Below are 13,167 nucleotides of genomic sequence, written 5' to 3'. Positions count from 1 at the left end.
ATTTTTTTTTAGCCAGAGTAGTAAATCTGTGGAATGCTCTGCCACAGTGGAGGCCAAATCCATGCAAATATTTAAGGTGGAAATTAATCGTTTCCTGATCTGTCAAAGGATATGGTAAGAAGGTGGGTGAATGGTGTTGATTGGGATCTGGGATCAGCCATGATGGAATGGTGGAGCAGACTCAATGGACTGAATGGCCTAATTCTGCTCCTATGTCTTATGGTCTTGTAGACTTCCCAAGTGAATGTGAATGAGAAATGCCAACACCATGGGGAGGACAAGGGGTGTAGGGGTACCCCAGAGATGGCAGGGTGAACTGTCAGCCAAGAGATACAGTGGAAGGGGGTGACTGAAGGGAAATTAAGTGGGATGGACGATGGGGGATGAGTATGTCTCAGGGAATGGGAGACGGGGCAGGGGAGGCTGTTAGCCAGAAAGAGGTGCCCCAGAGATGAGGATGGGGAGAACAGAGAGATGGGAGGGCAGATGGGAAGACACAAAGGGGCATCTCAGAGATTTGAGAATTCACAGAGATGGGGGGAGGGCTAATGGTGTAGAGGGCATATCAGAGAGAGGTTACTGGGTAAATGTGCTGTGACAAGTCAGGGCCGAAATTATTTGTCCCAGAGAATGGAGTGGTAGAGGAAGGGCATCCTGGAGACTGAACCAAGAGGATGGGGTCAAAGGAATGTTCCAGAGAGGGGAGTAGGGAACAGTTGTTACTCAGAAATAGGGTTTGGGGAATGGTGCATCCCAGAGAAGGGTGGTGGGATAAGGATGGTGTGTCGTGGGCTTCAAAGAGATGTTGAGGGCTGGTCAGGTGGGGACTTTGCAGAGTCAATGTAGGCTGTTGTGGTGAATGGAAAGGGGTTTCCAGAAACATGGGGGAAGGAGTTGTGGGGAAGGGGTCAATGTAGGTGAGAGGGTGGGGGGTTTGTAAGAAATTGCAAAGGTACTCATAAAGTGGGGTGAAACGGGTGACACACGGACAGGTGATGTGAGGGAGATGGTGTCCCAGAAAAAGGTGTAGGAGGGGGAGGGGGAGGAGAACATCCAAGAGATGCGGGGTGTGGAACATTGGGGAAAGGGGACATCTCAGAGATGTGGGAAGGATGGAGGGGTTATTACAGAGATGGGTGTGGAGTGGTAGAAGGGTTCCCCAGAGATGGCAGGGGTGTTGTCCCAGAAACAGGTTTGGGGGTGGGGGGAAGGGGTGTATGAGACACGCAGGCAGGGTCGTGCCAGAGACATGTCAGGTTTTCCTTTCTATGACGGTGTGGTATTCATCTAGATGCAATCTCATTTCTCCAAAGCCACATATATAATCTCTGGCAATCCAGTGCTAGTGAACTGATCCAGAGCAGAACTCATGAATTGTGCTTGAGGTTACTGCCACACTCCTGCTCTGTTTCCCAGCTCCTCATCATATCCTTTTGCACCTCACACTGTCCAGAGCCTTTTGTACTCTGTAAAAAGTTTACAAAAGCTATCTATGGGTGAAGGACAGCATGCCGCATAGTTTTAGTCTCCAAGGTAATGTCTAACATCTCTCTGTTACAGTGAGGCACACCACAAGCTAAGAGAACAAATCCTCAACTTCTATTGATCACAGTTCAGGAATCTGGATTCAGCATCAAATCCCCCTGTTGTCTGTATCATGTTGGGTTAATTCTGTCCGTCATTGATCTGCGATTTGGCTCAATGTGTATCTGTCCATTCCTAGAGCTAACAGTTTTGGACATGTCTCACTGCCCAACCAGGAGCACACGGTATTTACACAGCTGCTTCTGGAGACTTTCTGATCACTGTCACTGAGGTGATTGATGGTGGAGAACTTACAAAGGTGATCTGCTGCTGAACCAAAGGTGACATGAAAGGTTTGTTTTCCTGTGCAGCTCTAATTGTCATTTTCATTCTTTCTTTTAGGCCTCAGTCTCAACTATTCCCATTAACTACCAAGGGATGGACATCAGCTGTTCCCATTAACTACCGAGGGATAGACATCAGATGGTTCTTGTCATCAGACCTGATCTCAATGTTCCACTTCAATTGGTAGAAAATTATTTAACTACTTAACTTGAAGATACTTTAAAAGTTCTTCATGTCTGATAAGGTTGGAACTATGTTTTTCGAGTAAGTCCCAAATCCCTTAGGTTTACATAGCATAATCTCAGCTGTGCCTGGGAAGTCCAGCACACCCATTCCCAGAGCCTTTTGTCTACTGAAACCATACGTACCTTTGAGCAGAACTTAGAACACAAGGCAGCTGCATACTTGATTCACAGTGATAGTACATTCTTAAGCTCAGAGATTTCTGGGTAAGGACAGTGCCACTGAAAGCATCTGCTAAATGATACCAATCCGGTGAATATTTTTATGAGAACTCAGCTGCCAGTTTAACACAGCAAGCAATATACTCCATGTCAACAGGCATTCTGGGTGTCAACAATCAAATTCAATCTAATTTTTTTTCTGTGTCAATCAGGTTCAGAATGTTACTACTCTGTCATTTGTTGCCACACTCCTGCTGTTTCCCTGCTCATCATATCCTCTTACAACTCCCACTGTTCAGACTGAAACTCAGCCCCGTGCTGACCCGTTTCTGGTTTATCACCCTGCTCCATTGAACATTCAACACCTATTCTGCTTCCAGTCTTCATGTGTACAGTGGTGTATTCCAACAACCGCGCTGTATGAGACATAGCCCTTTGGAAGTGAAAATGACCCATAACTTTGAAATGAGCAGGGAATAATGTGTTAAACTACCACATTGCTGGAGGAACTCAGCAGGCCAGGCATCTACAGAAAAGAGTAAATAGTTGACGTTTCAGGAAATCTCGCTTTTTCTGGTGGACGGAGCGCAAGTGCTCAGCAAAGTAGTCTACCATTCTACATCTGTCCACCAGAAAAAGAAGGAGCACCTAGTGGTCATTATTTCAATTCTGCTTCCCTTTCCCATTCCAACAAGTAAGTCTATGGCCTCCTCTACTGCTGCAATGAGGATGCAATCAGGTTGGATGAGCAACACCTGGGTAGCCTCCAAACTAATGGCTAGCACATTGATTTTCTGAACTTCTGGTAATTGTCCTGCACTTCAACATTCCCCCATTCCTGTTTCTCTCGCTCACCTCATCTCTTCACATGTCCATCTCATCCCTTCCCTATCTTCCATGGTCCTCAAACATCTCCTATCAGATTCCTTCCCCCCCCCCCATATCTCAGTCACCAATCAACTTTCCAGCTCTTTACTTCACATCTCTCCCTCTCCTGCTTTCACCTACAGCATTTTACTTCTGCCTCCCCTTCCCTCAGCTTCTTGCTCTGACTTGTCACCTTTTTTCCCCAGTCCTGATGAAGGGCCTCAGCCTGAAACACTGACTGTTTACTCTTTTCTATAGATAATTTGAGTAAACTACTCTTCTTTGGCCCAGAGATTTGGGGGACAAACAACATTTCAGACATACTGTAACTGCATTCAGCTCGTCTTCTTCTTCAAGAAATTCACGGGAAACCTCTTCACCTACAGAGTGGTGACTGTTTGGAACCCATCACCACAGGGAGAGTGAGAGGTGAACAGCAGAGGAGGATTTAAAAGGACTGTCATGGAACAAAAATATTGGCAGGGACCTCCTGGGCAGAGTTGATTTCCTAAAGTGCACTGGATGTGTTGTAGATTCACTGAGTAATTGAGACAGAATTTAAAATAAAACTGATTTATTTGTACAGATCCAGAATATTAAACTCCAGTCCCATTAAATGTGAACATCAGCAGAAGAAACTCCTCCCAGTCCCAGTGACCAGGGTGCAGAAATGGGTGTGGTTGGCAGCAGCAATAATTGCAGAATTCAACACCAACAATCACTTGTGAACTTGCCTCTGGATTTGATAACTGTGATCCAGCATGCAGATTTAAATTTTCTCCCCAGTGTGAAGTCCGTAATGCTTCCGAAGGTTGGATGAATGATTGAATCCCTTCCCACATTCAGGGCAGGTGAACGGCCTCTCCACAGTGTGAACTTGATAGTGGGCCACAAGGTTGCATGACTGAGAAAATCCCTTCCCACATTCAGAGCAGGTGAACGGCCTCTCCCCAGTGTGAACCCGCAGATGTTGCTTCAAGTTAGCTGGTCGACCGAATCCCTTCCCACAGTCTGAACAGATAAACGGTCTCTCCCCAGTGTGAACTCGCAGATGTTGCTTCAGGTCAGATGATCGAGTAAATGCCTTCCCACAATGTGAACAGGTGAATGGCTTCTCCCCAGTGTGAACTCGCTGGTGCACCAGCAAATTAGATAACTGAGTGAATCCCTTCCCACAGTCATAGCAGGTGAATGGTCTCTCTCCAGTGTGAACTCGTTGATGTTCCTTCAGGTGAGATGAGTGACTGAATCCCTTCCCACAATGTAAGCAGGTGAATGGTTTCTCCCCAGTGTGAACTCGCTGGTGTGCTAGTAGGTTAGATAACTGAGTGAATCCCTTACCACATTCAGAGCAGGTGAACGGCCTCTCTCCAGTGTGAACTCGCAAATGTTGCTTCAGGTCAGATGATCGACTAAATGCCTTCCCACAGTCTGGGCATGTGAATGGTTTCTCCCCGGTGTGAACTCGCTGATGCGCCCGTAAATTAGATAACTGAGTGAATCCCTTCCCACAGGCTGAACAAGTGAATGGTTTCTCCCCAGTGTGAATTCGCTGATGAACCTTCAATTGAGATGATCGATTGAATCCCTTCCCACATTCAGAGCAGGTGAACGGCTTCTCCCCAGTATGCACTTGATAGTGGGCCACAAGGTTGCATGACCAAGAAAATCCCTTCCCACATTCAGAGCAGGTGAACGGCCTCTCTCCAGTGTGAACTCGGTGATGTTGCTTCAGGTCAGATGAGTGACTAAATCCCTTCCCACAGTCTGAGCAGGTGAACGGCCTCTCCCCCGTGTGAACTCGCTGATGCACCTCCAAGTGAGATGAGCGACTGAATCCCTTCCCACAGTGTGAGCAGGTGAATGGTTTCTCCCCGGTGTGAACTCGCTGGTGTGCTAGTAGGTTAGATAACTGAGTGAATCCCTTTCCACAGTCTGAGCAGGTGAATGATTTCATCCCATTGTGAACTTGATGGTGCGCCAGTAGGTTAGATAACTGAGTAAACCGTTTCCCGCAATCTGAGCAGGTGAACGGCCTCTCCCCAGTGTGAACTCGCTGATGTACCTTCAATTGAGATGACCGAGTGAATCCCTTCCCACAGTCTGAGCATGTGAATGTCCAATCCCCAGTGTGGACTGACTGGTGTGCCAGCAGGTCAGATGATCGATTGAATTCCTTCCCACAATCTGAGCAGGTGAACAGCATTTCCCCAGTGTGAACTCGATGATGTACCTTCAGATGAGATGAGTGAATCCCACAGACCAAGCTGGTGAACAGCCACTCTCCTATGTACTCACTGGTGTACCTGTAGATAGGATGACTGAGTGAATCACTTCCAGAGTCTGAACAAATGAACAGCCTCTCCACAGTGAAACTTGCACATGCGCCAGCAGATCAGATGATCAGGTGAATCTCATCCCACACAAGGAACAGTTTCTGTCCCCTGTGAACTCACTGGTGACTTTGCAGATTGCCAGAGTGAACCTCTTGCTATAGACAGAGCAAGTGAACAGCCCCTCACTGCTGTGAGTTTTCTGTCATATCGTCAGCTTGGATGACAGAATGAATTACTTCCCGCAGACAGAACAGATCAACAAATGCTTGTTGTTCTTAGCACCCCGGTTCCAGTGGACTCACTGAGTTCAAAGAGAAAACTTCATTTCAGACACAAAGCACATTTCCCGCTGGGATGAGATACTTCTTCATCTCCTAGGGTCGACAAGATATAGTGTGTTACAAGGAAAATATCTGGTCACTCCATAAATATCTGGTCAGAGGCATTAGAACTAATGTGTTGTTGTGCTTGAGATTCCTGCACACAGATTCTTCATCGTTGCTAACCTGTAAAAAGATTTACAAAAGACATCAATGAGTGAAGGACAGCATTTCAGATGAGATCATTTTAGTCTCGATGGTGATGTCTGACATCATACTGTTACAGCGAGTTCAACTGACTATCTTTCTGTCTGTGTCAGACTGGGCCATTCCTCCGTCTTTAATCTGTGACGTGCTTCAGTCTGTCTCTCTCTATTAGTATTATTTCAAGTTCCGGTCATGTCCCACAACACTACAAAGAGCACATGATATTACACGGCTGATCCTGGAGACTTTCTGATTACTCTGACCCACTCCCCCACCGTCCAAGGTGACTGATGGTGATGAACTCATCAACAATAATGACAATGAATATGAAGGGGAGGGCAGTTGTCTTTCCCATTGGATTGTGGCACCTTTGTGATATGAAAGCTGCAGGTCACTTGTTACCCAGAAGAAAGGTGTTTGATATCACTCTGTACCCAGAGATAATAGTACAAAACATATTCTCAAAGGTCCAGATAAAGAGTTTGAAAATCAAGGTGATTTTCTCAAGAATTAAATCTAATGGAAGGATTTTGTTTTTTCTCCCCCCATACAGCACTAATTGACATTTTCATTGACTGGAAGGTAGTCTCTACATCCGAGGTTAACTCAGAAGTATATTTTTGTTCTGAATTCCTAATCCTTGGACTTAGATAGCTAGAGTTCGGCAGTGTCTCACAGATCCATCCGTTACCATTCCCTCTGCCTGCACTTTCGAACACACCCTAAGGACTCATGGAGAAAATGCTAGATTATCATCCATGGTTGACTCTATACCCAAATAAAAATACACAGAAGCTGACGGCAGACTATATTTCAAGAACTCCCACAACATGACAGGCGCTGATGGAGTACCTGGCAGGGCTCTGAAAACCTGTGTGAACCAACTGGCTGGAGTGTTCAAAGACATTTTCAATCTCTCATTGCTACAGTCAGAGGTTCCAACCTGCTTCAAAAGAACAGCAATCATACCAGTGCACAAGAAGAGCAGGGTGAACTGCCTTAAACACTATCATCCAGTAGCAATCATATCTATGATGATGAAGTGCTTTGAGTGGTTGGTTATGGTTAAAAGCAACTCTTATCTCAGTAAAGACATGGACTCATTGCATTTTGCCTCTTGCCAGAATAGGCCTTAAGCAGATGCGATCTCATTGGCTTTTCTTGCAGCCTTGGATTGCCTGGATAACACTAATACTTATGTCAGGATTCTCTTTCTTGACTACACCTCAGCGTTTATCTCAACCATTCCTAAAGTTCTGATCGAAAAGCTCCAAAACCTCGGACCTTTGTACCTCCATCTGCAAATGGATCCTGAACTTCTTCACCAGAAGACCATAATCTCTATGTTGACTTCTCCACCTTGCTGACAATCAACACTGCTGCACCTCAAGGTTGTATGCTTAGCCCACTGCTGTACTCCCTGTACACCCACGACTGTGTGGCTAGGCACAGCTTTAAGTACCATCTTTACTGGCTACAAGGACAGCTATACAGTCACAAATTCCTCAGATAGGACACTGCCAGACACTCTGAACCAGTTCTTTTCTCGCTTTGACAGTCAGAATGGAGAAGTTGGCATCCAGTCAGCACTAACAGAGAAGGATGACCCTATACAATTACACCAACTCCAGGTCAGATCCGCCCTGCGTGGAGTCAATGTGAGGAAAGCAGCTGGCCCAGATGGAGTCACCGGAAGGATTCTTAAGGACTGCGCAGATCAACTAGCGGGAGTATTTACTACCATCTTCAACCTCTCGCTACTACAATCTGTAGTCCCCACCTGCCTTAAGTCAGCCACAATAATACTCATATCAAAGAAAAGTACAGTGAACTGCCTTAATGACTATCGCCCAGTTGCTCTAACTCCTATCATCATCAAATGTTTTGAGAGACTCATACTGTCTTATATTAAGTCTGCCATACCTGCTGACCTTGATAAGTACCAGTTTGCGTATCGTGCAAACAGATCGACAGAGGATGCAGTCATCACAGCTCTCCACACAGCCCTGGATCAGGATAACACCTGTGTAAGAATGCTGTTTGTGGACTACAGCTCAGCTTTTAATATAGTCACCCCCTACGAACTGGTGCACAAATTGAGCAACCTGGGCCTTGGCAGTTCACTGTGCTCATGGATACTGGATTTTCTGAGTAACAGACCCCAAAGTGTCAGGATAGGAGAACACACATCATCTACTCTCATCCTGAACACCGGTACACCACAGGGATGTGTTCTCAGCCCCATCCTCTATTCTCTTTTCACCCATGACTGCTCTACCATTCATTCCACCAACACCACTGTCAACACCACCCTAATTAGGTATCATATCAGACTGTGATGAGACAGCCTACAGGGAGGAGGTACAGCATTTGACAGAATGGTGTTGTCATAATAACCTGGACTTGAACATCACAAAAACCAAGGAGCTGATAGTAGACTTCAGGAAATCAAAGCACGTCGAGCACTCTGCTCTGCACATATATGGGAAAGAGGTGGAGAGAGTAGAGAGTTTCAAGTTCCTCGGTGTCCACATCTCGGCTGACCTCACCTGGACTGCCCATATCTCTTATCAGGTGGGGAAGGCCCAACAGAGGCTCTACTTCCTAAGGAAGCTAAAGCACGCTCTCCTCCCTCATCACCTGCTGATCAACTTCTATCGGACAACTATAGAGAGTCTCCTGACTTATTGCTGTGCAGTGTGGTTTGCCAGCTGCACAGAACAGAACAGGAAGGACTTGCAGCGGGTGGTGAGGGTAGCAGAGCGGGTTATTGGCACAACATTACCTTCCCTCAGAGACATTTATACTGGCAGACTTCAAAAGAAGGCTACATGTATTTCAAAGGAATTCACTCATCCCGGACATCACCTGTTTTCCCCTCTACCTTCTGGGAAGAGATACAGAGCATTAAGGACGAAAACAAAGAGAGTCCCTAACAGCTTCTACCCACAAGCAGTGAAATGTATAACACCACCTTCCCTTCTCCTTCCCCCTCCTAAGACGGCGGCAGCTAAATGCATCGCACTTCCAGGAATGGCAGGTGTGTAATAGTCCTACCCCCCCCCATCCATATATTATTAATTTTGAACTGCACTCCTGAGGTTTTAGAGTTTATTTTATGTATATTTTCTTTGTTATGCTGCAAAACATTGAGCTGCTAAACTGTGTTTCATTGCTCCACAACAATGACAATAAAGATATTCTTCTTCTTCTTAAAAAATTATGCTGATGACTCAATTATTGTTGGCAGAATTTCAGATGGTGACAAGAAGGTGTACAGCAGCACAATATATCAGCTAGTTGAGTGCTGTCCCAGCAACAACCTTGCACTCAGCATCAAAACTGATGATGGATTTTAGAAAGGGCAAGGCGAGGGAACACAAACTAGTCCTCATAGAGGGAACAGATTGGAAAGAGTGAGCAATTGCAAATTCCTAAGTGTCAACAATTCTGAAGATCTATACTGGGTCCAACATATTGATGCAGATACAAATAAGGCAAGACTGTGGCTACATTTCATTGGGAGTTTGAGAAGATTTGGTATGTCGCCAAAGACACTCACAAATTTCTAACTGGCTACATTGCCCTCTGGTACGGGAAGAGGGTGGGCTACTGCACAGGATCGAAATAAGCTGGAGAGTTGTATGAATCCTGAGCCTTGATGAAGGGGTTCGGCCCAAAAAGTCAACTGCTTACTCTTTTCCATAGATACTGCCTGGCCTGCTGAGTTTCTCCAGCTTTTTGTGGGTATTACAGAGATTTGTAAACTTAGTCAGCTCCATCATGGGCACGAGCCTCCATAGTATCCAGGACATCTTTAAGGAGCGACGCCTGAAAAAGGCAGCATCCATCATGAAGGACCTCGATCACCCAGCATATGCCCTCTTCTCATTGCTACCATCGGGAAGGAGGTACAGAAACTGAAGAATTCCTCAAAGATTCAGGAACAGCTTCTTCCCCCTTGCAATCTGATTTCTGAATGGACATTGAACCCATGAACACCACTGTAATACTTTTTTGCACTACCTATTTCATTTAACTATTTATACAGACCATAAGATATCAGAAAACTAGGCTATTTGGCCCATCGAGTTTCTTCCACCATTACACCACAGTTGATCTTTTCTCCCTCTCGGTGCCAATCTCCTGCCCTTGTCCCATATTCCTCCATGCCCTGACTAATCAAGAATCTATCAATCTCTGCCTTAAATATACTCAACGATTTGGCTTCCACAGGCGCCCGTGGCAACAAATTCCACAACTTCACTACACGCTGGCTAAAGAAATTCCTCCTCATCTCCATTCTAACAGGACACCCCTCTACTCTGAGTGGTTTTGTACTTCCCACCACAGGAAACATCCTCTCCACATCCTCTCTATCAAGGCCTTTCATTCTTCTGAATTCCAGTGAATAGAGGCCCAGAGCCATCAAACACCCTTTGTATGACAAGCTTTTCAGTAATAAGACCATAAGATATAGGAACAGTAGGCCATTCAAGTCTGCTCCACCATGCAATCATGGCTGATCCAATTCCTCCAGTCATCCCCACCCCACTGCATTCTCCCCATACCCTTTGATGTCCTGGCTAATCAAGAACCTATCTATCTCTGCCTTAAATGCACCCAGTGAGTTGGCCTCCACAACCACTCACGGCAACAAATTCCACAGATTTACCACTCCCTGACTAAAGTAATTTCTCTGCATCTCTGTTCTAAATGGATGTCCTTCAATCCTGAAGTCATGTCCTCTTGTCCTCGACTCCCCTACTATGGGAAATAGTTTTGCCATATCTAATCTGTTCAGGCCTTTTAACATTTGGAATGTTTATATCAGATCCCCCCTCATTCACCTGAACTCCAAGGAATACAGCCAAAGAGCTGCCAGGCATTCCTCATATGGTAACCCTTTCATTCCTGGAATCATTCTCGTGAATCTTCTCTGAACCCTCTCCAATGTCAGTATATCCTTTCTACAATAAGGAGCCCAAAACTGCACACAATACTCCAAGTGTGGTCTCATGAGTGCCTTATAGAGCCTCAACATCACATCCCTACTCTTATATTCCATACCTCTAGAAATGAATGCCAACATTGCATTCGCCTTCTTCATCACCAACTCAACCTGGAGGTTAACCTTTAGGGTATCCTGCACAAGGACTCCCAAGTCCCTTTGCATCTCTGCATTTTGAATTCTCTCCCCATCTAAGTAACAGTTCGTCCATTTATTTCTTCCAACAAAGTGCACTTTCCAACATTGTATTTCATTTCCTTTGCCCATTCCCCTAAACTATCTAAATCTCTCTGTTTCCTCAACACTACCCGCTCCTCCACCTATCTTTGTATCGTCGGCAAATTTAGCCACAAATCCATTAATCCCATAGTCCAAATCATTGACGAACATCGTAAAAAGCAGCAGTCCCAACACTGGCCCCTGTGGAACTCCACTGGTAACCGACAACCAGCCAGCCCAGAATAGGATCCCTTTATTCCCACTCTCCATTTTCTGCTGATCAGCCAATGATCCACCCATACTAGTAATTTCCCTGTAATTCTATGGGCTCCTATCTTGCTAAGCAGCCTCCTGTATGGCATCTTGTCAAAGGCATTTTGAAAATCCAACTACACCACATCTACTGCATCTCCTTTGTCTACCCTGCTGATAATTTCCTCAAAAAATTGCAGCAGGTTAGTCAGGCAGGATTTTCCTTTCAGGAAACCATGCTGGCTTTGGCCTATCTTGTCATGTGCCTCCAGGTATTCCGTAATCAAATCCCTAACAATCAATTCCAACAACTTCACAACCACTGATGTCAGGCTAATAAGTCTATAGTTTCCTTTCTGCTGCCTCCCACCCTTCTTAAATAGCGGCGTAACATTTGCAATTTTCCAGTCATCCAGTTCAATGCCAGAATCTATTGATTCTTGAAAGATCATTGTTAATGCCTCTGCAATCTCTCCAGCTACTTCCTTCAGAACCTGAGAGTGCATTACATCTTTCTTAGATAAGGGGCCCAAAACTGCTCTCAATACTCATGTGAGGCCTCACCGATACATTATAATCAATCTGACCTCCTTGCTTTTATATTCTAGTCCTCTTGAAATGAATGCTCATATCACATTTGCCTTCCTCAACCTGCAAATCAATCCCCAGGGAATCCTGCCCATTCTCCTAAACTGTCTAAGCCCTTCTGTAGCCTCTCTACTCCCTCAAAACTACCTGCCCCTCCACTTATCATTATATTGTCCCCAAACATGGCCACAAAGCCATTAATTCTGTCATCCAAGTCATTCACATCTAACATAAAAAGAAGTGGTACCGAGACAGACACCTCTGGAATAGGACTCATAAGCCACTTGAGAGCCCACTAAGTAGATCAACAGAACGAAAACCATCATCCTCGACCTCGAGAGATAGCCACAACGACGACCACTAGTCATCAGCAGCCAACCAAAAAAGTCTCCCTTTATTGCCACACTTTGCCTCCTGCCAATCAACCTCTGCTTTATCCATCTAGTATCTTTCCTGTAATACTATGGGATCAAAACTTGTTAAACAGCCTCATGTGTGGCACCTTCTCAGAGGCCTTCTGAAAATCCAAGTACACAACATCCACTGATTCTCCTTTGTCTATTCTGCTTGTTATTTCTTCAAAGAATTCCAACAGATTTGTCAGGCAATGTTTTCCCTTAAGAAAACCATACTGAATATGGCCTATTTTATCATGTTCATCCAAATACCCTGAAACCATATCCTTGACAATTGACTCCAACATCTTCCAACACCGAGGTCAGGCTATCTGGCCTATAATTTCCTTTCTTCTGCCTCTCTCCCTTCTTGAAGAGCCAAGTGAGATTTACAATTTTCCATTCCTCTGGAACCATGCCAGAATTAATTGATTCTTGAAAAATAATTACAAATGCCTTCACAATCTCTTCAGCCACCTCCTTCAGAACCCTGGAGTGTACATCATGGGGGTCCAGGTGACATATCTACCTTCAGATAACCTTCTCACTAGTCATGGTAACTTTACTTACTACTGCCCCCTTTGAAACTTCTGGCATACTGCTAGTCTCCTCCACAGTAAAGACTGACGCAAAATACTATCCAGTTCGTCCACCATTTCCTTGTTCCCCCATTACTACTTCTCCAGGATCTTTTTCCAG

General features: G+C 45.2%; 1 protein-coding gene across 1 annotated transcript; it reads right to left on the bottom strand.

Moving 5' to 3' along the window:
- Positions 1–3,697: 3,697 nt before the first annotated feature.
- Positions 3,698–5,431, bottom strand: LOC140205028 (uncharacterized). The gene has a single exon (XM_072272102.1). It carries the CDS (start codon positions 5,344–5,346, stop codon positions 3,910–3,912), a length of 1,437 nt encoding a protein of 478 aa, XP_072128203.1. The 5' UTR covers positions 5,347–5,431; the 3' UTR covers positions 3,698–3,909.
- Positions 5,432–13,167: the final 7,736 nt, after the last annotated feature.

Source organism: Mobula birostris, chromosome 11, assembly GCF_030028105.1.
Source record: "Mobula birostris isolate sMobBir1 chromosome 11, sMobBir1.hap1, whole genome shotgun sequence".
Classification (NCBI taxonomy): domain Eukaryota; kingdom Metazoa; phylum Chordata; class Chondrichthyes; order Myliobatiformes; family Myliobatidae; genus Mobula; species Mobula birostris.
Note: the sequence above shows the minus strand (reverse complement) of the source record. Positions and strands in the feature narration are given on the sequence as shown.